This window comes from Lissotriton vulgaris, chromosome 4_1, assembly GCF_964263255.1.
Source record: "Lissotriton vulgaris chromosome 4_1, aLisVul1.2, whole genome shotgun sequence".
Classification (NCBI taxonomy): Eukaryota; Metazoa; Chordata; class Amphibia; order Caudata; family Salamandridae; genus Lissotriton; species Lissotriton vulgaris.
The window spans coordinates 57,856,548-57,880,275 of NC_141691.1; the positions used below are offsets into that span (position 1 = coordinate 57,856,548).

Sequence of the window (23,728 nt, forward strand, 5' to 3'; positions counted from 1 at the left end):
GTGACACTGGCTGGTTCTGGAGCTGTTTGAATGTCGTAGCCTTTTGTGGGATCTGGCATGACTACCTCCTCTGAGAATCAGTACCCAAAAAACGCTATTTCTTTCTGAAGGAAGGCATATTTTTCTTTGTGAAGCGTGAGACTGTTGTCCTTTTATTCGTTGGAATGTCACTTTCAGACGGTTGAGGTGTCCAGGCATGTACCAGAATGTTATCGCTGACACTGATGACACCTCAAAGGCCAGGCAACACCCCTCTAATAGTTTCCTGAAAAACGTCTGCTGTACTTGATACTCCAAAACTGAGGCGTTTATACATCTGCAGACCCACAAGAGTTGTAAATGTGGTAATTACTCTTGATTCCAATACGAGCAGTAATTGAAAATAACCAGCCCGGAGACCCATCTTGAAAAACCACCTCAAGCCACTAACCCCAGCCACAATGTCATCAACAGTGGGCACCAGGTGTCGCTCACGTAGGATGGCCATATTGGGTAGACGCATGTCAACACATATTCTTAGCTCCCCTGGCTGCTTGGATCTCGCGCAATCATGATTGATGATACCCCAGGTGTAGGGCCATCAACCTTCTCGATAATGTCCATCTGTTCTATCTTCTGTAATTCTGCCTCCACCTTGGGGCATAGATGGAACGCCACCCTCCAATGCTTCAACATTACTGGCTGAATGGAATCATAAATGCAAAGGTGTATGAGACGGTTTTTGAGGCACCGTATACAATTGATAGTGTTGCAAAAGCATTGACAAGTTCATCCACGCTTTCTAGAGGGACGCTGAAAGCAAAAGCGACTAGTTGAAGGGGTTCTGTTGTTCAGCAGCTCAGTAGCATTCTAGAGCCATCTTTGGTCATGTACACTTTGGCACAAGTGGAGTGAGACTCATGCTTGATCTTCATTGTCAGTGGGAGCGGCATTGATGATCCATATACAAAGACTTAAGCGACCACTGCGCCCTCCTCGGCCTGGTTGCCCCCACGCTCCCCGCCTGCTCTGCCTGCCTCCTACCTGCTGCCTGCCTGCTGACGCCGATCCGGAGCCCCAGCCGCCGCAGGGCCGCTCGTCCTCGGATCCCCGGCGCCCAAGCCGCCGCAGGGCCGCTCGCATAGATTTTCGCGCCGGTTCTTGCCGCGACCCCGCCCCCCCGCCTGCCGATTGGCCCACGCGCTCCCCGCCTCCCAGCGGACCCTTCCTCCCGGCTCCCTTCTTATGACGCCCCCGGAGCGACCGCGCAGCGGACGCGCGCAGCGGGAGCACCGATTGTGCGCCAAAGGTAAGCCCGTCTGCGCCCGTCCGCGCCTGGACCGCGCCCAGTGCCAGGACCCCTGGCCCCCGCTGTCACCAGCCCACCCGCCGGACCTACGACACCACAGAACTCAACGCCCTCAACGCCGGCCGACTCCCGGGCTGCTACCGAGCCAACCCGAGACGCACCCACGGACCCTTCTGCTGCAACGCCTGCAAGTTCACCTGCATCCGGACCTGCACCACTCCAGCAGTGCTCAAGACCTCGACGAGCAACAGCAGCAACCACCTGAAGTGCATCCTGCTCAACACCCGCTCCGTCCACAGACACGCCGTCGAGCTCTGGAACCTGCTCGACACAACGTCACCAGACGTCGCCTTCCTCACAGAAACCTGGATGAACGCCTCTTCAGCGCCCAACATAGCCATCGCCATCCCAGATGGCTACAAGATCATCCGAAGGGACCGCATCAACCACACCGGAGGAGGCATCGCCATCGTCCACAGGAACACCATCCGCATCATGGCCAACACCGACGACACCCTCGCAACCGCCGAGCACCTGCACTTTCAGGTCCACATCAACCCCAAGACCACCCTCAGAGGCACCCTCATCTACAGACCCTCGGGACAACGCACACAATTCAGTGAAGACATCGCCGACTTCATCAGCCCGTACGCCCTCTGCTCCGCTGACTACATCCTCCTCGGGGACCTCAACTTCCACGTGGAGAACAACAACGACCGCAACACCACCACCCTGCTGGACAACCTCGCCAACCTGGGACTCAAGCAGCTGGTGACCACCCCCACCCACTACGCCGGACACACACTCGACCCTGTCTTCTCATCCAGCAAGGACATCGCCTTCAGCCACGCCACCGGACTCCACTGGACGGACCACAGCTGCGTCCACTTCAGCTTCGCAAGAACCACGATCCACCACCACCAGCAACAGGCTGCACGCAGGAGCTGGAACAAGATCACAGCTGACCAGCTCGCGACCTCCCTGAGCATGAACCCTCCCACCAGCACAACGAACCCTAGCCAGGCGGCCACCAACCTCACGAAGTGGATCAGCGACTGCGCAGACGAGCTCGCCCCCCTGAGGACCCCGCCCAGCAGACCCGGTAGCAAGAAAGCCCCATGGTTCACCGACGAACTCAAGAGCTCCAAGAAGAACTGCCGAGCCCTCGAGAGAACCTGGCGCAGAGACCCAACACCAGACAACATGACTGCCCTCAAGCTCGCCACCCGAAAACACCACCAACTCATCCACGCCACCAAGAAAACTGCATTCAAGGAACGACTGGACAACAACGCACACAACAGCAAGGAACTCTTCAACATCGTCAAAGAGCTCTCCAACCCCAACGCCGGAAACAACGACATCACCCCTTCGCAAGACCTCTGCAACTCCCTCGCCTCCTACTTCCACAACAAGATCGCGGACATACACAACAGCTTCAGCACTCAACCGACGAACACCACGACCGAACCACCGCCCCCCACCACCACCCTCCGCGCCTGGACTCCGATCAGCACCGAAGACACCGTCCGCACGATGAACTCCATCCACTCCGGATCTCCGACCGACCCCTGCCCTCACCACGTCTTCAACAAGGCCGACGCTGTCATCGCACCCCACCTGCGGGACATCATCAACACCTCCTTCGACACCGCTACCTTCCCGGAGAGCTGGAAGCACGCCGAACTCAGCGCTCTACTCAAGAAGCCATCGGCTGACCCCACCGACCTCAAAAACTACCGCCCCATCTCGCTGCTCCCGTTTCCTGCAAAAGTAATCGAGAAGACCGTCAACAAGCAGCTGGCCGCCTTCCTCGAGACAAACGGATCCCTCGACCCCTCGCAGTCTGGCTTCCGGGCCAACCACAGCACCGAGACCGCCCTGATCGCAGTCACCGATGACATCTGAGCGCTGCTCGACAACGGAGAAACAGCGGCCCTCATCCTCCTCGACCTCTCCGCTGCCTTCAACACTGTCTGCCACCGTACCCTAGTACAACGCCTCAGCAACGTCGGAGTCCAGGAGAAGGCACTGGAGTGGATCATCTCCTTCCTCGCCGGAAGGACACAGAGAGTCCGCCTCCCTCCGTTCAGATCTGAAGCCACCGAAGTCATCTGCGGCGTCCCTCAAGGCTCCTTGCTCAGTCCAACCCTCTTCAACATCTACATGAGCCCCCTCGCAGACATCGCACGCCAGCACAACCTCAACATCATCTCCTACGCCGACGACACCCAGCTGATCCTCTCCCTTACCAACGACCCCGCCACCGCCAGAGCCAACCTTCACGAAGGGATGAAAGAGGTAGCCGAATGGATGAAGAACAGCCGCCTGAAACTGAACTCAGATAAGACGGAAGTCCTCATCCTGGGATCCTCACCCGCCGCTTGGGACGACTCCTGGTGGCCCCCCGCCCTAGGCAGCGCACCCAAACCAACAAACCACGCACGCAACCTGGGCTTCATCCTGGACTCCTCCCTCTCCATGACCAGACAAGTCAACGCCGTCTCCTCGTCGTGCTTCAACATCCTGCGCATGCTACGTAAGATCTTCCGGTGGATCCCCACCGAGACAAGGAAGACGGTCACCCAGGCCCTCGTCACCAGCCGTCTGGACTACGGCAACACCCTCTATGCCGGAACCAACGCCAAAATCCAGAAGAGACTCCAGCGGATCCAGAACGCCTCAGCACGACTCATCCTGGACATCCCCCGTTGCAGCCACATCTCCGGACACCTGAGAGACTTGCACTGGCTCCCAAGCAACAAGAGAATCACCTTCCGTCTCCTCACCCACGCACACAAAGCCCTACACAGCCAAGGCCCTTGATACCTCAACAGCCGCCTCAACTTCTACGCTCCCAAACGCCAGCTTCGATCGACCAGCCACGCCCTCGCCGCCATCCCCCGCATCCGAAGAGCCACCACAGGGGGATAGTCTTTCTCCTACCACGCCGCCAGGACTTGGAACTCCCTCCCCACCCACCTCCGCCTGACCCAGGACCACCTCGCCTTCAGGAAGCAACTCAAGACCTGGATGTTCGAGCAGTAGCAGATCCCCCTCCCCCAGCGCCTTGAGACCCTCTGGGTAAGTAGTGCGCTATATAAATGCGATGATTGATTGATTGAAGTGGATGTGGGGCATAAGGTCCATTGTATGGTGAGAGTCTTCAGGACATCCTGCGCCAGAATGTTAATTGAAGCCCCTGTGTCGACTAGCGCCAGCAGTTGCCCTGCCAAAAGGATGTTGCATTTGGCAATGCATCTCCGCGGATATCCACTGGGCTGCAGAGCGTGAATTACGTGAGCTGCTCCTTCTGTGTCATGAGTGTTCATGACTTCCTCATCCTCTGGCATTTCCAGAGCCTGCATGGTGTGTACTGATTCTGCGCTCTTTTGAATGTGGAAGATCAGCACACCTTAGCAAAATGGTTGGGTTTGTTGAAGGTCGTGCATATTTTTCTGTGAGAGGGAGAGGGCCCTTGATGTGGGTAGGCCCCACCACATCCATAGCACATCTTAGGCGTTGAGTTGGGCTTTGGGAGTGTTTTCTTTTTGTCAGTGTTCGCTGCACCCACCGCTTTGACAGCCTCAGTCCTTACCTGTCATTGCAGAGCCGACTCCCTGCGCGCTGCTCTCACTTTGGTGAGGTCTTTGGACTGACACATTGTCGGCATATCAGCCATGGGCATCCCAGGGACCTGAATAACGTTTTCCCTGATCTTGACTTAGAAACAGCCTTGAGGGAACTGAGCCAGAATTTCAGTATGGGTGTCTGGCAAGGTGCAGGTACTGGCTAGGTCTTTGAGTCGGGTTTAGGAGGTATGAGGTATCCACCGACTCTTCAGGTAGCTAGCGAGCCTAGTTCAGCAAGAATCTCTCATAATCAGGATTTACTAAGGCCTTTAAGTGGGCAGTCTGTTTCAATGTCGAATATGAGAAATGTGGGCCAGCTTCCACCAAAGACTTCCCCAACGTATGGATAGCCGCACCTCCCAAGTGTAGTACCAGGGGATGTCGTCTATCATTATCCAGTGCCACGGCTGTGAAATAGGTCTCCAGCCCCTCAACCCAATCTTTCCATTTTGCTTTTAGGGCTGGTCGATGGCCATCTATCACAGATGGCTCCAGTGATGGAGCAGATCGAAGCTCGTCACCACCAGCACATGGGTCTGAGCACTGACCTGTGGTATAGTGATTCAGGTACAACCCTCAAATTGTGCTGCAGCAGGATGGGCAGGGGTGGGATGACGCCAAGGAGTAGTGGTGTGGCTTGCTTTGAAGTGCATGTGGCCCAGGTACACTGCGTTGTTGCTGTGGTCGGTCTCTGCATAGGACAGGATTCTGGATACCTTTGTGCTGTCTGCGTACGTGCAAATGGTCCTCTGGCGCGGCCTGCGCAGCGAGCAGGCATGCACATGGTGAGGGCACAGAAAAAATACTCCACTGCAGGAAACCTTAGGACGCTGGACATGCTGCAGGACACACCTGGTAGGCTAAGGAACGTGCAGGGAGTTACTTCCCTCCTTGAGCCATTGCAGATGCAGGGAGTATGAGACCACAGCAGTAGACAGTCACCAGGAGGACACAGCCGCAATACAGGCCCCACTCTGGGCAGCACACAGCATCTTGGACTTGCAAGCGGGACAGCATGACCAGGAAGCATTTGGCTGTCAAGAATGCCAATCACCGCAGGCACCAGGTGTGGCGGCGTGACCTGGCAGACGACCAGTCCCTGCAGCCACCACAGCGCAGAAGAGATGATGAAGCCCGCCTGCACGACCCCAGTGTCGTGACCCTGAGGTGAGGGGCGCTAGGCCCTCATGACGCAGCAAGCACACAATGAGGCAGACACCGACACAGTGGTAACAGATGGGTGAATGGACCCAGAGCACGAGCGCTCGGCCCCTTTATTGGCCAGTGTCACATGACCTGTGACGCCTGGTGGTGGGTGGGTGTTAGGTGTGCAGTTACAGAAAAGAACTGAGACACTAGACCGTGTCTTACGTTACTACATCCCTCCCAACCTTAGTTAAGCAAATTACCCTAACTAGAGTTCAACCTGCGGGGAAAACATAACAGTTCAAACAAAACTTATGATTTACACGACGATTCCCACGTGGTGGTCTTTACTGCTGGTTCAGTTGATTGCTGGCAATGTCTTTTCTTTTGCCTTGGCAGACTTGCAGCTCGTAAGTGGGCTTTACAGTCTCTCTCTCGCTCTGTTTCACATCCTGTGAACGTGCAGAAGTATAAATATACATTGAGTCCCAAGTGTGTTACTTTTCGCTGGACCGTCCTGTTCAAAGTGCTTGGTTGAAACTGGTGTCTGTTCCTGACTGGACTTTCAGCTGCAGGTTATCCCTCTCACGGATACCCCTCTCTCGTGGGTGTCCCCTCTCACTGGACGACCCGGAGGCCTTTCTGCCAGGTTTCCACTGGACCGGTGTGCATGCCGCCTTGCCTCTTCAAACATGTTGAAGGTCGTCGCTACGGGTCATCTTCTCCGTGTCCGAGTTCCACCTGAAAGGGTGTTGTTGGCACTGGTTCAGTCGTGTGCGACCTTCGGTCTTCCAGGATCTTCAGCGTGAGCTCCCACAGTCCGTCTCTCGTGTGGGACCCGCTGCCACCGGTGTCCCTGAGGCCTCTGCCCCTGGATTTCCGCGGCCCTTTCGTCCGTTCCATCCCAGAGGTGGGTGTTGCCAACAGACTGGCGTGCTCTCTTCTGTCCTTCCATGGATGACTGTCGAGTTCGCATGTGGATGCTTCCTTCCAGTGATGTTACTTGTCCCGGTCGTGCTTGTGGACTGTCGTGCACCTCTCACGTTCTCCTCGGTGTTTCCCCTTTTGAGTGTCGTGGTGTCTTGGTTCACACTCCTCTTAATTATCGTCCATTCTCTTTGTCGTCCTGTCGTCGTGCTTCTGACCTCTTTTCCTTTTCTTCTCTTCGGTGGTGGCAAACGTGCCACTCAGACCTCTTCTCCTTTCTCCTTCTTTGGTGACGTCATGCCACTCAGACTTCTTCTCCTTTCTCCATTTTCTTCGCAACGCGGTCTGGTCACCTTGCTGTTACATCTTCCTAACCAGACTTCTCCAGGCAGCGTGCACTCCACCTGCTTCCATCCAGTCCTGTCCTGATTCACGGACACTGTCTTCTCTCGTCAGTCTGTGACTGGACCGGGCGTTGCGATCTTCTCTCTCTCTTTAGATGTTACATGTTGAATTGTGGTTGTCGAAGTTCGTTAGTCGCTGATCGTGGACTGTGTCTTGGTGTTTGAACTTCTTGGACCTCTGGCCGGTCCACTCTGCCGATGCTGGCAGGTTGCTTTCGGTCGTCCTGTCGGACTTTGCGCTACAACAGTTCCTGGGGGACCCGTTGTGGGTCAGCACTTGATGGGCGAGCATTCGCGAAGATTGTTCTGCGCGATGGCGCTGCAAGCATTCTTCTTTCTGCTTGCGGTGGCTGTGCGTCGCCACGTGGCGCGTTGTTTGCGCACTTACTGTTCAGGGTTCTGGGACGCCTGTTGCAGGACGTTGGGTACTTGCTGCTTTGGCTGTCGTCAGGTACTTGATGCTTTGGACCGTTGGCGGGAGTAGTTGATGCTGCGATGAGCGCCTGTGGCCACCAGGCGTCGCTGCTCTCTCCGTCCTTTGATCGCGGCAGTCGTTTCCCCGGACGTTCTTCTGGTGCTTGGCAGTCGTTTCCTCCAGACGTCAGGGCTTGCATGCTTTGTGAGGCATTGGTGCCTTTTTCCCACGTCGCGTTGGAAGCGGCAGCCGCCGACTCCTTGCTGGTGTGAGTGGGTGTCATTTGCGCTGTTGCGCAGTTACTTGTTGCGTGAGGTTGGATGCTTGCTTGCTGCGGGAGTTTAGATGCTTTCCTTGGGGGCGCTACTCAGTCTGATGCCCCTTGATGCTGTTGACTGAGCTTGCGTTGTGCAATGCTTGTTTTGGTTCTTGTGGATGTAGGTGCGCTTTGACTTTGGCCACTGGGTGGCAGTGTTCACTGTGTCAGCAGCCTGCCTTGCTTGATACCTTCTTCGCTGATTGAGCACTCTATTGTCTGTGCTCTCTCGGTGCACAGGGGGGGCTAGAGCTGCTGGTAGCAGGGAGCTGGGTGAGTCTCTTTTATTTTCATATCTGTGTTTGCTCACAGGGTGGGGCACATAGGAGTGCCCGTGCATGCAAGTAAGGCACTGTTATTCTGGATCATGTGGTCAATGCTCACATGCTTGCTGTGTGTGAGAGGTGAGGTGCTGCTCCGTGGCTGTGCACAGGGTAGTAGTCTTTAAAGTTTTCCTTTCTGCGTGGCACAGTTTATGGTTGGCGGCGCTGGCCGCTCACAGGCACTTTATTTTTTTTTTTGTGTTTATGGGGCCCACGAGGTGGAGGCTCATCTGATCGGCGGCGGCGCTAGCCGCGTGTATGCGCTTCCTTCGTTCCACTCTCCGCCCGCTGCAGCCTCGGCAGTCCTCGCGGGGGGGGGGGGGGGGGGTTGATGCTTCCTCAGGCTGGGAGCGTGTCGCTCCGGTCACACTTCCTTGGGCGGGGAGTGCTCGAGGCAGGCCGCGGGTAGGCTCCGCCGGCTCTGCCCCTTCAATGCTGACTAGGCTCCGGTCTCCCGCCGCAGCAGCTCCACATTCCACACGCTGCGCGGCGGAGACCTGTCACGGACATCGCAGGCCGCGGGTAGGCTCCGTTGGCTCTGCAGTTCTTATCCACTCGGGGGTGCCGTCGGCAGGCCGCGGGTGGGCTCCGCTGGCGCTGCAGAGTCTTTCTTCGGTGGGGATGTCACCGGCAGGCCGCGGGTGGGCTCCGCTTGGTCTTGATCACGTCGCGAGGGGGGTCGGGAGGCGGTTAGCTACTCCGCTCCCTCCCCCTCGTTGTTGACGGGTGTTGCGGGTCCGGCCACGCTTCCTCACGCAGCCATTAGTCTCTGTGCCCCGCCGCTTCTAGGCACACACGCGGCGGGGGCAGGGGACGACTCGGGCAGGCCGCGGGTAGGCTCCGCTGGCGCTGCTTATTGATCACCACAGTTTATGGCGGGCACTTCGCCCGTGGGGCTCACCTTCGGCCGGCGGGCCAGATGCTCCGTCGCGGTCGCGGCGGGTGGGCTCCGCCCGGCCCGTGTACCTCTCCGATGGGGGTTCTCAGCCTCGCGGCCGTCGCAGGTGGGCTCCGGGCGGTCCGCAGTTGTTTGGTGGCGGTCGACGCGGGTAGGCTCCGGTCGGCTTGCTGTGGGGCGCCGACGTGCCTACCGGCTTCACGGCGCGTCGCGCCTCACCACAGGGGATGCCCTCTATTTATCCCACGCAGGGGGAGCAGCTCACGATGTGCTCATGAGGTGCGTGGTCGGCTCCCGGTCACCTCCTCGGTCTTGTCGGCCCGGGGCTTGGCTCACGCGACGTCGCCTCACAGCTCTCTCCTCTTCCCCCACGATGGTTTCAATTAGCTGTGGCACGCTGGGCACAGCTCCGCCTCGTCGCCATTGTCGTGACCCTGAGGTGAGGGGCGCTAGGCCCTCATGACGCAGCAAGCACACAATGAGGCAGACACCGACACAGTGGTAACAGATGGGTGAATGGACCCAGAGCACGAGCGCTCGGCCCCTTTATTGGCCAGTGTCACATGACCTGTGACGCCTGGTGGTGGGTGGGTGTTAGGTGTGCAGTTACAGAAAAGAACTGAGACACTAGACCGTGTCTTACGTTACTACACCCAGGATGCATGCTTGCACTGCAGTGTCCTGAGTCCAGGAACCAGGAGAGCTGATGGGAGGAGGGGCCACAGGGGCGCAGTGGAGCCACAGGGTGTGCTCTGCAACCAGAAAACAGCAGCGCCTGTCACCGCGAGCAGCAGAGACAGCATGCGTATGAGTGAGCAAGAGCCTGCTCGTTCTAGTTGGCACCTTGTAAGTGATAAGCCACACCACTGGAGAATAATGATGACACTGACACAGGACGGGGTGAAGTCGTACTTTCAACTAACCCCGAGACAGACTCCCTTGAGCCTTTTTATTAAATCTCCGGTCACTCAGCTCTGCCAAGTGCCACGCATCTGGAGTGAAACCATTTGCAAATTTTTATCACATCACGCTAGGCTCTGAGAATATTACGCAAGCAGAGCTAATTATAAGCTGACTTCTGACAGTCTCTGTGTCCCTCCTGATGATGTTCAGCTCGGTTGGCTGCACATTACTGTCTGGCACAAATAATATAGGTGCAGGTGACACAAATAGAGTGGGGTCAATTCAACCTGGAGCTCCTCCTTAAACGGCCACAGACACACTGGCTTGAAAAGCTGGCTCAAAAAGCTGGGCTTTTTAGACATTTTAAACTTCCGTGCACTGATTCCAAAGTATGCCTGTCCACCTCACTGTACCCCTCTGTGCAGTGCCAACCTGAGGGGTGTGCGTCTGCTTTCATAGGTTGAGGGGCTGAGTTTTTAATAGCTTCTCTTTTGAAAAATGGCTGAGGCGATGAAAAGAGACTCAGCGTTCAGAGATAGAGATCGAACAAAGGGGCATATCTACTAGGAAGTGGCACAGTGCATGTTAGCCACCTTGGCTTAACGTTGCGCTCCGCCACTTCCAAAACGCAGTGCTGCACCTTATTTACAAGGATACGGTGCAGCCCTGCATTTTCCCCTGTGCTGGCGCTAATTCTAGCTGCCTATCGCCAATTCAAACCCCCTTGCACCATATTGCAATGGTGCCTGCGTTGTAGTAGAAGTTTGTTTGCGTGCAGGAAGACGTCCCTTCCTGCAAATAAGCATTCTGAAATGTCAGTTTGAAACTTCTAAGTGTGCTTCTCAATACATCACACAATTAAGTTGCAAAACTAAATTGGTTGTTCGTGTGCAGGGAGGGTCACCTCCCTGTACATAAACAACCAATGGCCCTTTGGTGTTTCTGTGTGTGCTGCAAGTTTTCCCTGGTCTTAATTTTGGCCCAGGCCTTGTAAATATGGGGCAGTGTCAAAATCAATGGGTGTTGCAGTGGAACGCCCACCACACACCCATTGCCTGCCCCTTCCATGCTAAGTATAGCGTGAAAGGGGGCCATATTGCTACAGCACATCACTTTTAATGACGTTCCTGTGGCGATAGGGAACTGTAAATATGTCCCAAACTGTGAAGAGACTGTGAAGCTGTCTAATCATGGTTCCAGAACTGATTGTGAAATACCCCTAAATGCTCTCATCAGTCTTCAGGATAGACTAGCACCTAGAAATAAAGCACATTTGAACATTCCACTAAATGGTGAGTGCCCACCACATACTTCCAGCACTGCAGCAGGACATACATTGGGGGGCGGACTGGAGCTATCCTCATAGCCAATATGATCAAAACAAGTGAAAAACCGTGCAATTTAAACAAATTGGACAAACTTGATATTATACCTTGCATGCTATATTTGACACTGTTCTTATGCTAATCCCAGTGGGTAAACAGTCATAATATCGATTCCAAAATATAGAATGGACAAAATATCGAAGTAAAAATAGAGAATGGACAAAATATCGAAAGGACACAATATAGTGGTTAAAAATATCAAATTGAAGGTAAGTAATTTCGATTGTCAAAATATCTAAGTATACAATATAGGCATTAAATATATCGAATTTTTTACAGTATCGATTTTTTTAAAGTGTTTTGTATGTTAGTATATGTGTGAAAAGTGTATATACATTTTGTAATGTATGTTTAATTTATTTTAAGTAATGACTTTTATGTTATTTGATTTTTGCGTAATTTAATTCTGTAGCGGGTTGTGTGTTTACAGGGGAATAGGGTGGGAAGTAATTCAATTATATTAAATTAAATATTAATATAATGTTATTATTTATTTTAATTAAATTTTGCTTTTTAGTTCTGTAGCGGGTTGTGGGTTTATAGGGGAATAGGGTGGGAAGTAATTTAATTGTAATTAATTAAATATTTTATGTATTTATTGGTATTCATTTTGAATGTATTGTTAATTTTTATTTGGTAATTATTTTTTATTAATTGGCAACTCATTTTTATTAATTGATTAATTGTTAATTATGTTATTTTTCTTAATTTATTTTCTGTAGCGGGTTTTGGGTTTATAGGAGAATAGGGTGGGAAGTAATTTAATTGTAATTAGGTAAATAATGTTTTTTTATTTATTGGTATTGATTTTAAATTTATTGTTAATTAATTTTTAAATGGTAATTCATCTCTATTAATTGGCAATTAATTTTTATTAATTGGTAATTATTTTGTATTAATTAAATATTTGATAATTATGATAATTTTATTTATGTATTTTCTGTAGTATGTTGTGGGTAGATAGGGGAATAGGGTGGGAAGTAATGTAGTTGTAATTAATTTAATATTAAAATACTTTTTGTTAATTGATAATTAATTTACTGGTAATTATTAATTGGTATTAATCTTTATTAATAATTAGTTTTTGTTATTGAAAATTAATTAGTTGTTAAATAATTATGAATAGGTAATTAATTTTTAACAACTAATATGTATTTGTATTTCTAATTAATTATTACATAATATTAAATTGGTTATTAATTTCAATTAATGTTTTATTGGTATTGATATTTAATTTATTTTTAATAATATATTAAATCATTACTTTCCCTACTGTTAAACTCACTGGAGTGGGAATAGTAATTTTTACCCTCCCGCTATCCAACGCTTTCCCTACTGTTGCACTCTCTGGAGTGGGAATAGTAATTTTTACTCTCCCGCTATCCAACACTTTCCCTACTGTTGCACTCTCTCGAGTGGGTATAGTAATTTTTACCCTCCCTCTATCCAACGCTTTCCCTACTGTTGCACTCGCTGGAGTGGGAATAGTCCTTTTTACCCTTACGCTATCCAACGCTTTCCCTACTGTTGCACTCTCTAGAGTGGTAATAGTATTTTTTACCCTCCCGCTATCCAACGCTTTCCCTACTGTTGCACCCACTGGAGTGGGAATAGTAATTTTAACCCCTACGCTATCCAACGCTTTCCCTACTGTTGTACTCTCTGAAGTGGGAATAGTAATTTTTACTCTCCTGCTATCCAACGCTTTCCCTACTGTTGCACTCACTGGAGTGGGAATAGTATTTTTACCCTTACTCTATCCAATGCTTTCCCTACGGTTGCACTCTCTGGAGTGGGAATAGTAATTTTTACCCTCCCGCTACCCAACGCTTTCCCTACTGTTGCACTCTCTGGAGTGGGAATAGTAATTTTTACTGCTACGCTACCCAACGCCTTCCCTACTGTTGCACTCTCTGGAGTGTGAATAGTAATTTTTACCCTTATGCTATCCAACGCTTTCCCTAATGTTGCACTCACTGGAGTGGGAATAGTATTTTTTACCCCTACGCTATCCAACGCTTTCCCTACTGTTGCACTCACTAGAGTGGGAATAGTATTTTTTACCCCTACGCTATCCAACGCTTTCCCTACTGTTGCACTCACTGGTAATAATAAATTTTACTCTCCTGCTATCCTACGGTAAAAATATTGTATCTTTTTTATTAATATTACTTTAAAATCTTATGTTTTTTTAACTTAAATTAATTATATCTTAATTTTAAGGTTATTTGAGTATTTTTAAGTATGTTTAAGTTAATTATATTTATTATTTCATTAATTTTAAATTACTTTTAAGACATTTTAAAAAAAATAGATATTTTGACTGACTAATTTTTTTACAGACTATATTTTTGATTCAATATTCTTGTACTTACCTGTTTGAAGATAGGAATTCGATATTATTGCATTCTATATTTTGGCGACGATATTTTGGGAAGTCTATATTTTGTCATTCTACATCATGTCAGTGATCCATCACAGTGATCTTGGAAAATAAATTGACTGCACTGACCACTAAGAAACTGATTCTATACATTTGCATCAAAAGCACATAGGACATGTTTTCACAAAGTTATTTCAAGACAGCGCTCTTTTTGCCAATTCCCTGATTCCTTCTGTGCAGGACAATTTAGGTGTGAAATAATTGCTCGTCCAGAAATATGCTCCTGCCCTATTAATGACTGAAGGTATAATTTAGTTTAACCAATTGGCTATGGCAAAATGTTCATGGGTGAGGCTACCCTAACGTACATGTCTCAAAGTATGAGGCTTAGTGGCAGTGCGTAATGTGAGCCAGTATTTGCAGGTGTAGTCTACTTCCACACTTGTTATGGTCCTCCACTAATTTTTCCTCATTAGACTTTGTTTCAGAACAAGAGAGAGAAAAATACAGAAGGGGGAAAGTAGAAAAAGAAAGATTGAAACACTATGACAAAGGGAGAAAGCCAAACAGAAAAAAACCCTGCAAGAGTGAGAGAAAGGGGCAGGGAGTGCCTGGTGGTTGATTAAAGTGGCACACAGTAGAATCAGGTCTGGGCAGCCTTGGTATTCGATACTCCCTACATTTGAAATTGCGGGCACAGGCTTTTGAGCAAAACTATGGGCCCGGCCATAATTATTTCACAAATTAGGCACTGCTTTGTAGGTTACAATACATTAAGTTGGGGGAGGTAACTGGAAAGTCCCAGGATTAATTCCCCGAATACCATTCCTTCTTCCGCAGTTAATTGTGTATCAATGAGTTGATAATATTACTGCATGATTTTGAATAAAACTGAGAGGGTTATAAAACACTGCACTACCTCTGGATAATGACTTATGTCACGGCAACTCGTGACATAACTCCATGTGGTAGTCTAAAAAGGTTAAGATGCTTGCATAGTGCTGTGCCACACTTCTTTTAAAGTACCATCACAGGTACTATGCATATAGTTACACTATTGGAAACAAATGATTCCACTTAAAAAAAAATAATATCACAGCATCCAGGTGATCTTATGAAATGCTTGACTCCTTTGGCAACTATGGTTTTATATCCAGTAACACGTTGCAGGTTGGGATTTTCAGACCCAACATACAATGTACAAAAAATTCAACAAATACACACCCATCCCAGAATGAATTATTGTGGTGAATAGAAAGCCAGGAATGTGTCACACGGTACAATGGGCAACTGTGTAAAAAGTTGACAAACAAGTTCAGCCTCATTTTTTTTAACCAAAGATTAAGCAAGGTAGTGAAATCACAAATATTCCATGTTGTGTGCAGATGTTAGAATTCAAGTGATCATTGTCAAACATTCAAACTTCTCTAAAATACTGAAGCTTGCTAAAACATTTACTCCCTACCACACTGACAGCTCAGAGAGCAATTGGGCCCATTCTATAGCATCACCTGCAACTCTTTTGTAATGCTATGTAATGGCAGCAACTGAATGTGTCCGAACTGAGAAGATGAACAGAAATCCTCAATGGTGCCTGTGTTCCCATGCAGAGCCGAAGCTTTAGTGTGTGTTCGCGAACCTCAGCCTATCAGCTGAAATATTGTTGGTTCTTGAGCCCAGGTGTCCTACAGAAGCTGATGATCACAGCCTCAGACAGACCTCCACTGTGGTACCTGACTCCACAGAGCACTGCCATCATGCAGGCGAATGGGTCCAAAAACGGATCTACATCATGGCTTCTGAAGCAGTGAAAACACCAAGCCCTCGAGCAGGCCAAGGGAGCCCAGGTGAAGGATTCAAAGGTACCTGTGGAGCCAGTGCTACTTCTCCCACCCACACGCACCATTGTCTTGAAGTCCCTACTCTACTCCCTCACCAGCACACAGCCTCTGTCGTATTGATTCATTCTTAGCTGGTTGCGCCTGTTTCCTCCTTCTAAAACCTTTGCCTGCTTTCTGCCCCTGCACTAAATAAACACCCGCTCCACAGCTTCAGACCAATCCTCAATCGCTCACCATCCTCCCAAAACCTCAGCCCTGATCTTCCTGCTTTTGCCATCCCACATCCTCAGCCCACTCTCCCGTCTTGCACCGGCCACGTAGTAGCAGACGGAACTGACTAGTTATCTAGTTCTACAGAAAGAACAGGCATTCTGCAGGTGTTTTTGTAGAAATGTGTATATTCATGACAATTGGGTCATATTTAGGTCTCGCCTGGGACAGCGCATGCACTGCTTGCACATGCACGCGCGCTTGCAAGATATATTGTATACAACAATGGGCTTTGCCAATGTTTGGTATGTATCTAGCATAAGATGTGTCCTTATGTAAGTGCTGGGTAATTGTGAATAATGGGAGTGAATGAAGAGTGACTAGCGTGAAAGGTGTGCTAATGTGATTGCAGAGCAAGCTACATGAGTGCAAGTTGAGAGAAGGTCCCACATGAGTGCCAGGTGAGACAAGTGCATACACAGTGAGAGGAATGAGTGCAGGGTGGGTAGTGTGAGCTGTGTAAATGCAGGGTGAATAGTGTGCTGGTGATGAGTGAGTGGGTGACTGTCTTCCTTGACTCAGGAGGCATCCATTTGAAGGTCTTGCCAAGTATGCGGATGGTGTTGAAGCAGCTGGATGTGGCGGCGGTCACTTGTCGGGTCATGGTGAGTGATGAGTCGATTATGATGCTTAGGTTCTTGGCGTGGTCTGAGGGGGTAGGTGGCCTTCCGAGGGCAGTCAGCCACCAGGTGTTGTCCCATGAAGACGGGGTGGTTCAGAGGATGAGTGAGGACTTATATTTTCTCGGCATTAAGCTTACAGCAGCTGTTGGTCACCCAGACTGTTACGTATTCCATTCCTTTCTGGAAATTGAGTTTGGCGGTGGTGGAGTCTTGGGTGAGGGAGAGGATGAGCTTAATGTCGTTGGCATAGGATACGATGTTGAGGCCGCGTAGTAGGACGATGGCTGCGAGGGGGGACATGTAGATATTGAAGAGGGTTGGACTCAGTGATGACTTCTGTGGGACTCCACAGGTGTTTTTTCCGTGGGATTGGAGAGGAAGGGTGGTAGTCTGATTCTCTGGCTTCTTGCAGGGAGGAACGATCGGATCCAGTCCAGGGCTGATCCTTGTATGCCGGCGTCGTGCAGTCTGGTTATTAGTGTGTGGTGAGAGACAGTGTTGAAGGCCGCTGACAGGTCGAGTAGGATGATAGCTGCAGAGTGGCCTTGGTCCAGGAGGGTGCAGATGTCGTCCATGGCTGCGAGTAGGGCAGTCTCTGTACTGTGGTTGCTTCGGAATCCAGATTGGGATGGGTCAAGGATGGCGTTTTCTTCAATGAATCGGGTTAGTTCCCTGTTGACCGTTTTCTCTGCAACTTTGGCTGCGAAGGGGAGAAACAAGATGGGCTAGTAGTTCTTGAGCTCGGTGGGGAATGCAGTTGGTTTCTTGAGCAAGGTCTGACTTTTGCGTGCTTCCAGTCGTCTGGGAAGGTGCCTGATTTGAAGGTGGTGTTGATGGTGCATTGTAGTTCGGGTGCGATGGCGGCTGCGGCTCTGTGGTAGATGTGAGGAGGGCAGGGGTCGGTGAGGGCCCCGAGTGGATGCCTTTCATGGTCGAGGTGTCTTCGGTCGTGATCGGTGTCCAGTTGGAAATGGTGGGTTGGCTGGTGTCCTTGGGGGGCAGGGGGTGGCTGTGGCATCAGGAGGATGGTTGACGAAGTTGTAGTAGAGCGTTTTGATCTTGAAGAGGAAGTATGTTCCAAGCTTGTCGCAGAGGTCTTGGGACGGGGTGATGTCTGCAGCTTCGCTGCGTGGGTTGGTGAATTCCTGAATGACACTGAAGTCATTGTCTCTTTGATTGATGCGAGTGCAGGGTGAGTGGTGTGCCCATGTGAGTGAAAGGTGAGCTATGTGAGTGATCGACCTGTGAAATTGTCAGATGAAGCAAAGATGAGGGGCCAGCCACTCTCCAGCCAGCTAGGAGCAGCTCAAGAAGTGTGTGTGTCTAAAACGCTGCCTCATGCAAGCTAAGACACACAACGGAGGGTGGGGCCTAAAGCCCTTTCAGCCCTGGGCACCTGACATCAACCTCTCTTCACCACGGAGAGGATCGGGGGTAGAGCGTAGGCACCACACCCTCATTAAGAGTTTGACCCTTATTTGTATAGAATGAGAGGGCCGGGCGCGCAATTTCTACAACTTGGGGGTTATGAGCGGGAAAGTTGTTGCAGCCCAGAGATAGAATGTTTGCACGGTGGGAAGGGTTCATCATAGTGTGATAGAGGTATAAGCAATATGGCCCCAGAGATCTAGAAATCAATGCCTAGAGTGAGCTATAGCTGCACCCCTATACACCTGTCTGCAGCTTTGCGTAAACAGTGCCCTTGGAGTGGTAAGTGCCAAACTGCTACCCCTCTGTCTCACCTTTACAGAGCTCCTGTGGTGGCTGTGGGCCGGTAACTTAGGGGTTATTTATGAGTGCCCTGCATCACTTTTGCACCACGTAAAGTGATATCTGCATGACGCCGGGTTCATAAACATTCATGAAGCCACATAAAGCCGCCCTGCGTGGCTTTGAGTGGCCTCATAAATCAAGAGTAAGGCAGCGCAGCACGAATCGCTCCGTCGCCACACTCTGCTCCTGAGAGGCCTTCCATGGGTGTTGCGGTGGGTTTTCCCATGCAACACCTATGGAATTTGATGCTACCCTGGATTTACATAAACAGCATAGTGCACAATTTATACGCCTCCCGAGGTGAGGTGTAACAAGGAGTAATAACTTCATTTCTCCTCGTTTTTTCTCTTTCCATATGTGCTGCGAAGAGGAAAATGCCTCTTAGGATTGGTTTTGTGCACGAAGGTGCCTCTTCCTGCATAAAAACAATCCTGCATACAACTGAGGTCCCCTTGCACCATGGTGCAAGGGTGGCTACGTTGGCCCTCTGCTGCCAAAGTGATGCCATTGCAGGCAGAAAGTCAGGAATGCATTGTATTGCTAAAATATGCGGTACATTCCTGCCCTTAAACAATGGCATAGGGCAGCGCAGCTAGGTGCCTCGCTGCGCTGCCCTATGGCAAAGTGCCATAAATGAGGCCTGTAGTTGGCAGTGGTAGATCTGAGCGGATTATAACTGCTGAGCTCTGCTTCCGTTGTAGGATTCCACTCACGGATAAATCCTATTGAGCCGCGTTCACATTGCGTTCACCCCTAGTAAAAGAGAGCTAATGGGGCCAACAGCCATTAGTGTGCAACACAATATCTTTGTTTTTGACCTAGCCCAGAATGCCCCTTCCATTGTTGGTATTCCAAATGCTCTAACTTCAGACTTCTGACAATCACTTTAGAAGCCTGGCTATGGCTTTAAAATCATGTCTACACAGAGCAAAAAGCAGTCATTTCTGAAATGTATTTCTTTGTTCTTTCTTAATTGCTTTGCTCTACTCATGATAGTGGTACAAAAGGGGGTGGTGATGGACGGAGCATCTGAACCAATCAAACACTCACACCCAGTCAACAGATCTGGGTTTAATCCATCACCGTTTTTTAGCCCACTCTGCCACCCCAGTTCAGACATGGCCATATTCAGATCAGTCTGACCCTGTGCCTTATGGGAACAGTCCAGCCCGAACTGCCAAGCCATGCCTTCCCTGGACCGGAAATAAGCTTCCTAGGACCGGTTTCTGGCATTACAGCCGTCTTCAGCCAGGCTTGCTTGAATCCAGTGGCAAAGTGAGCAAGGGACTCACGTCTGAGCATACCCTGCCAACTTATGGCGAACAAAGCGGTACAAAAGGGGGTGGTGATGGACGGAGCATCTGAACCAATCAAAAACTCACACCCAGTCAACAGATCTGGGTTTAATCCCTCACCGTTCTTTAGCCCACTCTGCCACCCCAGTTCAGACATGGCCATATGCAAATCAGTCTGACTCTGTGCCTAATGGGAACAGTCCAGCCCGAACTGCCAAGCCATGCCTTCCCTGGACCGGAAACACGGAACAGGAGCAACGAATACTTGTCCGGAGCTGCAGAAAGACGCTCCTACATTGCCACCATTTTGGCCACGCCCCCCAGGTACTTTTGAAAGAAGGAAATAATTGGTTACTTTGAATAGTGCCAATTATTGTGAATAATTCATTTATTTATATTTTGCAGTTTTATATAGCATGAATTCGACCCGAAGGTATTGGAGCGCATTTCATGAGCCCCAGTTACATCAAACAAGGACACATTCATTTTTTGTAGGCACGGGAAGATTACGTGATTTGTCCAGAATAACAGTATGTTGCCTTATTTGCAGAGCATCAAGTTGATATACTTTTAAAGTAACAAAATCATAGGAAGGCTCACAGTAAACAACATAAAAAATGTAGCATTGAAAATACAGTGAACATACACTCACTTTAATTTACAGTTTAAAGGATACTTTCTCTTGTATTATCTCCTTTTCACAATTGGCGAAGACTGTTTTGTTCACTATGCCAGCCTGTGAAAGTCCTATCTTTATACTTTCATTATAAGACCTCTCCAGAGAAAGCGTCTTGAGTCACTATGTTTTTCCTCTGTGTGTATATACAGGACGAGTTTCCAGAGGTGGAGACTCTTTGGCTTATGAGCAGAGCCTGGAACACAGGCATATTCCTCTACAGTGCCAGGAAGTATGATGAAGCAGAGCGCTGGTGTGGCCTCGGGATGCGCTGTCTCAGTCATCTTGGATCTCTTAAAGGCAGCTATGAGGCTCAGGTGAGCACAATTAGTGAAGGTAACTAATGATAATATGTGGTCGCTAGTAGTTAGTTATAGTTAGGACCTAGTATCCATAGCTGAAGAGCTTTTTGACTTGTCTATATCTTTGGCACTAGTTGACGAATCTTCACAAAATTTCCCCAAAAAGTGTGCTGGTGGAACTCTGCATGGAAAGTTTCAGGGTGCTCTGTCAAGCGGGGTTGAGAAAAAGAGGGGGTCTAAAAAAGTGTGTTTTCTATGTTAATTCCCGTAGGAATTATGAACACGACTACATCCCGAACCACTAGACGCAATAACACTAAATTTCATAGAAAGGTAGTGTTTAGTCCAAAAAGAGTCCTTTTTGTTATTTGGTGTAAATCCATTCACTAGTTTTCAAGATATTTAAAGCAATCTGACCCCTTTATGCTTGGTGCTGAGGTTTCCCTGGGACATGCCAGGGCAAAAAAGCATTTTTGCTGAAAATTACGGCGTATTCGCAAAACCTGTGAAAATCAAAGGAAAAAAACAGGCATGGTCTCCCACGCTTGTTCATAATATAGCCCCTGGTTCGGCCAGATTCCGGGGGCATGTGCCATTTTTTTTTACAAAGGATGGGCACGTAAGGGTTCCCCCTTCTAAGGCTCTATTGCGCCTGAGGGGTCACGACCTCCCCAGGGCTTTATAACTATAAATGAGAGGGGCCGCAAGGACTTGCTCACTGGGTTCAAGGGAGCCCTGCGAACACCACCTCCCCGGGGCTTGATTTTTTATATAGAGGGGGGCCGCGTCGACCACCCGCCGGTGGCTTTTTGAAGCCCCAGGGACCACCACCTCCCTGTGGCTAAAATAAAATATCTAAAGGGATGGCCGCGTGGATCCCCATACCTCAGAGACAACAACCTACCCAAGCTTATGAAGTATATAAAAGGGGTCTGTGGTGGCGGGGGAGCTGGCAGGGACCGTAGGGGCATTGGGGCTCCTCCCCATGTTCCCAACTATGCTCATTGGGTGCCCTGGCTGGACACCCAGCCATTGTTTGCCAGGCCCCAGGGTATGGGGTTCCTGGGTCCAAAATTGGCCCATGGAGGGGCCCCCCTTCCCTCTTTGAAATGAGCGAGTTCTTACTTGGCCTCTCCTGCTAAGAGCAAACTCCATAGTTCTCCCTTTAAATTACTACCAGTATGCAAATGTGCTAATCTCCTGAAATCTCCGCCCATTTTGCCTCACACCATCCACTTTAGTAGTATGCAAAGGTCTTACCGACTTTTGCCAGGATGATGGGCAGCTTAACAAAAGTCCCCTACTCCAGTTGGGTAAACATTTTGTGCCAAACTGTGGACTCTTGTTGGATAAACGGGTAGGTGAGGTTCCAATCTGCCCCTGATGCTTATTTTACAGGAATTAAACCTCAGCCAGAAGCCCTTACAGACATAAACATAGCAGAAGCGCCAGATGAAGTTCCACTTCTGCAAAGTACAGAGGATCCTAACTTTCTGGGCTTTGGGAAGGCAAAATAAGTGTGTTTTTTCAGAAGTTCAACATTGAAAAATGATCAGAATTCCTGTGTGAAGTTGAATGCATCGTTGATCTATCGAAGTGCAGTCTGTAGTGACTGTGACGAGCGGGTTCTTTCTTGGCTTCTCCTGCTGAGAGCTGATACCGTGGTTCTCCCTTTAAATTACTATGAATATTCAAATGTGCAAAATCACCTGGAAGCTTCACCCTTTTGGAACCGCCCTAGTCACCTTAGTAGTATCCAATGATCTTGCTGCCTTTTGCCAGAATGATAGCTTACCAAAAGACCCCGCAGCGTGTTTCCCGTCGATTTTGGTAACACTTTCTAGATGCTGAAGAAAATGAGGACATCTTCACAAAACAAAGAAGCACTTGCTCCAATAGCTAATAGGAATAACCCTCGTTTGGTGGAGATTCACCTCTTTGTAGTCTTGTTGTGTTCCCCATAGGAGTATTCATGTTATCACAGATTTCTGGATGAAGATGCAAAAGGAACAATCACATTGTCGAAACACACATAAGGTCACTGGAAACATTTATTTGTTTTACACTGTGGAGCTGGAGTGTGTAATACGCACTAGGCATTTACTCAACTAGATTGCACTTAGTAATTAACCAGTAGAAAGCACTACAGTTGGGTACACTTATTGTGCAAAGCTGTAGAATCTTGTTGGATAAACAGGCAGATGAGGTTCCTTTCTGGCCCTGATGCTCATTGCACAGAAATTAAACCTCAACAGGAAGCACAAATATATACAATGGGAGATGCCTCAGTTCAAGGTTCATTTCTGTAAAGGACTAATGATCAAACTAGCTGGCACAGACTGCTTCTCTCCCCCTGTAGCTGCACTCATACCCTCCCACACACCTGCATCTGAAAGAGACACGTTAATGATAGATTCTTGACCTTAGAATATCCCCAGGCGTCAGACTGGATCCAGAAACTTTTGCGTAGCAGTACCCTTGCGCGTCGGTGGGCGCCGTCTGCGGCTCCACGTCCGTCGTGGGCGCCATGATGACATCGTCGGAGTACTTAGACACCGCCTCCGTGTGCTGACGTCAGTTCTTCTTTTTTCCGCGCGAGCAAGCGCAGATCTGGAAAAAGCATTAACCCTTAGTCAATTTTTGACTAACTTTTTTGGATCTTTTTGATCATTTCTCGACTCCAATCGGTGCCGTAGGGATGCCTGGTTTCAAGCACTGTGAGGATTGCGACCGCACGATGTCGGTCACGGATCCGCACCACCTGTGCCTAACTTGTCTAGGCGTCGACCACAACGACAAGGCCTGCTCCGACTGCCGGGCCCTCTCTTCGAAAGCCAAGCGGGAGCGGTCCCGCAGGTGACTCGAACTCCGGCAGTCCGTCCCGCGCCGTGAGAGGTCCCGGTCCCACGGGAGGTAGAGGGACAGGTC

At 49.6% G+C, this 23,728-nt stretch overlaps 1 protein-coding gene across 1 annotated transcript in view; it reads left to right on the forward strand.

The window, feature by feature from the left end:
• Positions 1-23,728, forward strand: part of TEX11 (testis expressed 11) — a 1,326,855-nt gene that overhangs the window by 1,270,234 nt on the left and 32,893 nt on the right. The window contains exon 29 of the mRNA XM_086918299.1: positions 20,651-20,815. Coding sequence (XP_086774425.1) covers positions 20,651-20,815 — 165 coding nt within the window. The remainder of the gene's footprint in view (positions 1-20,650; positions 20,816-23,728) is intronic.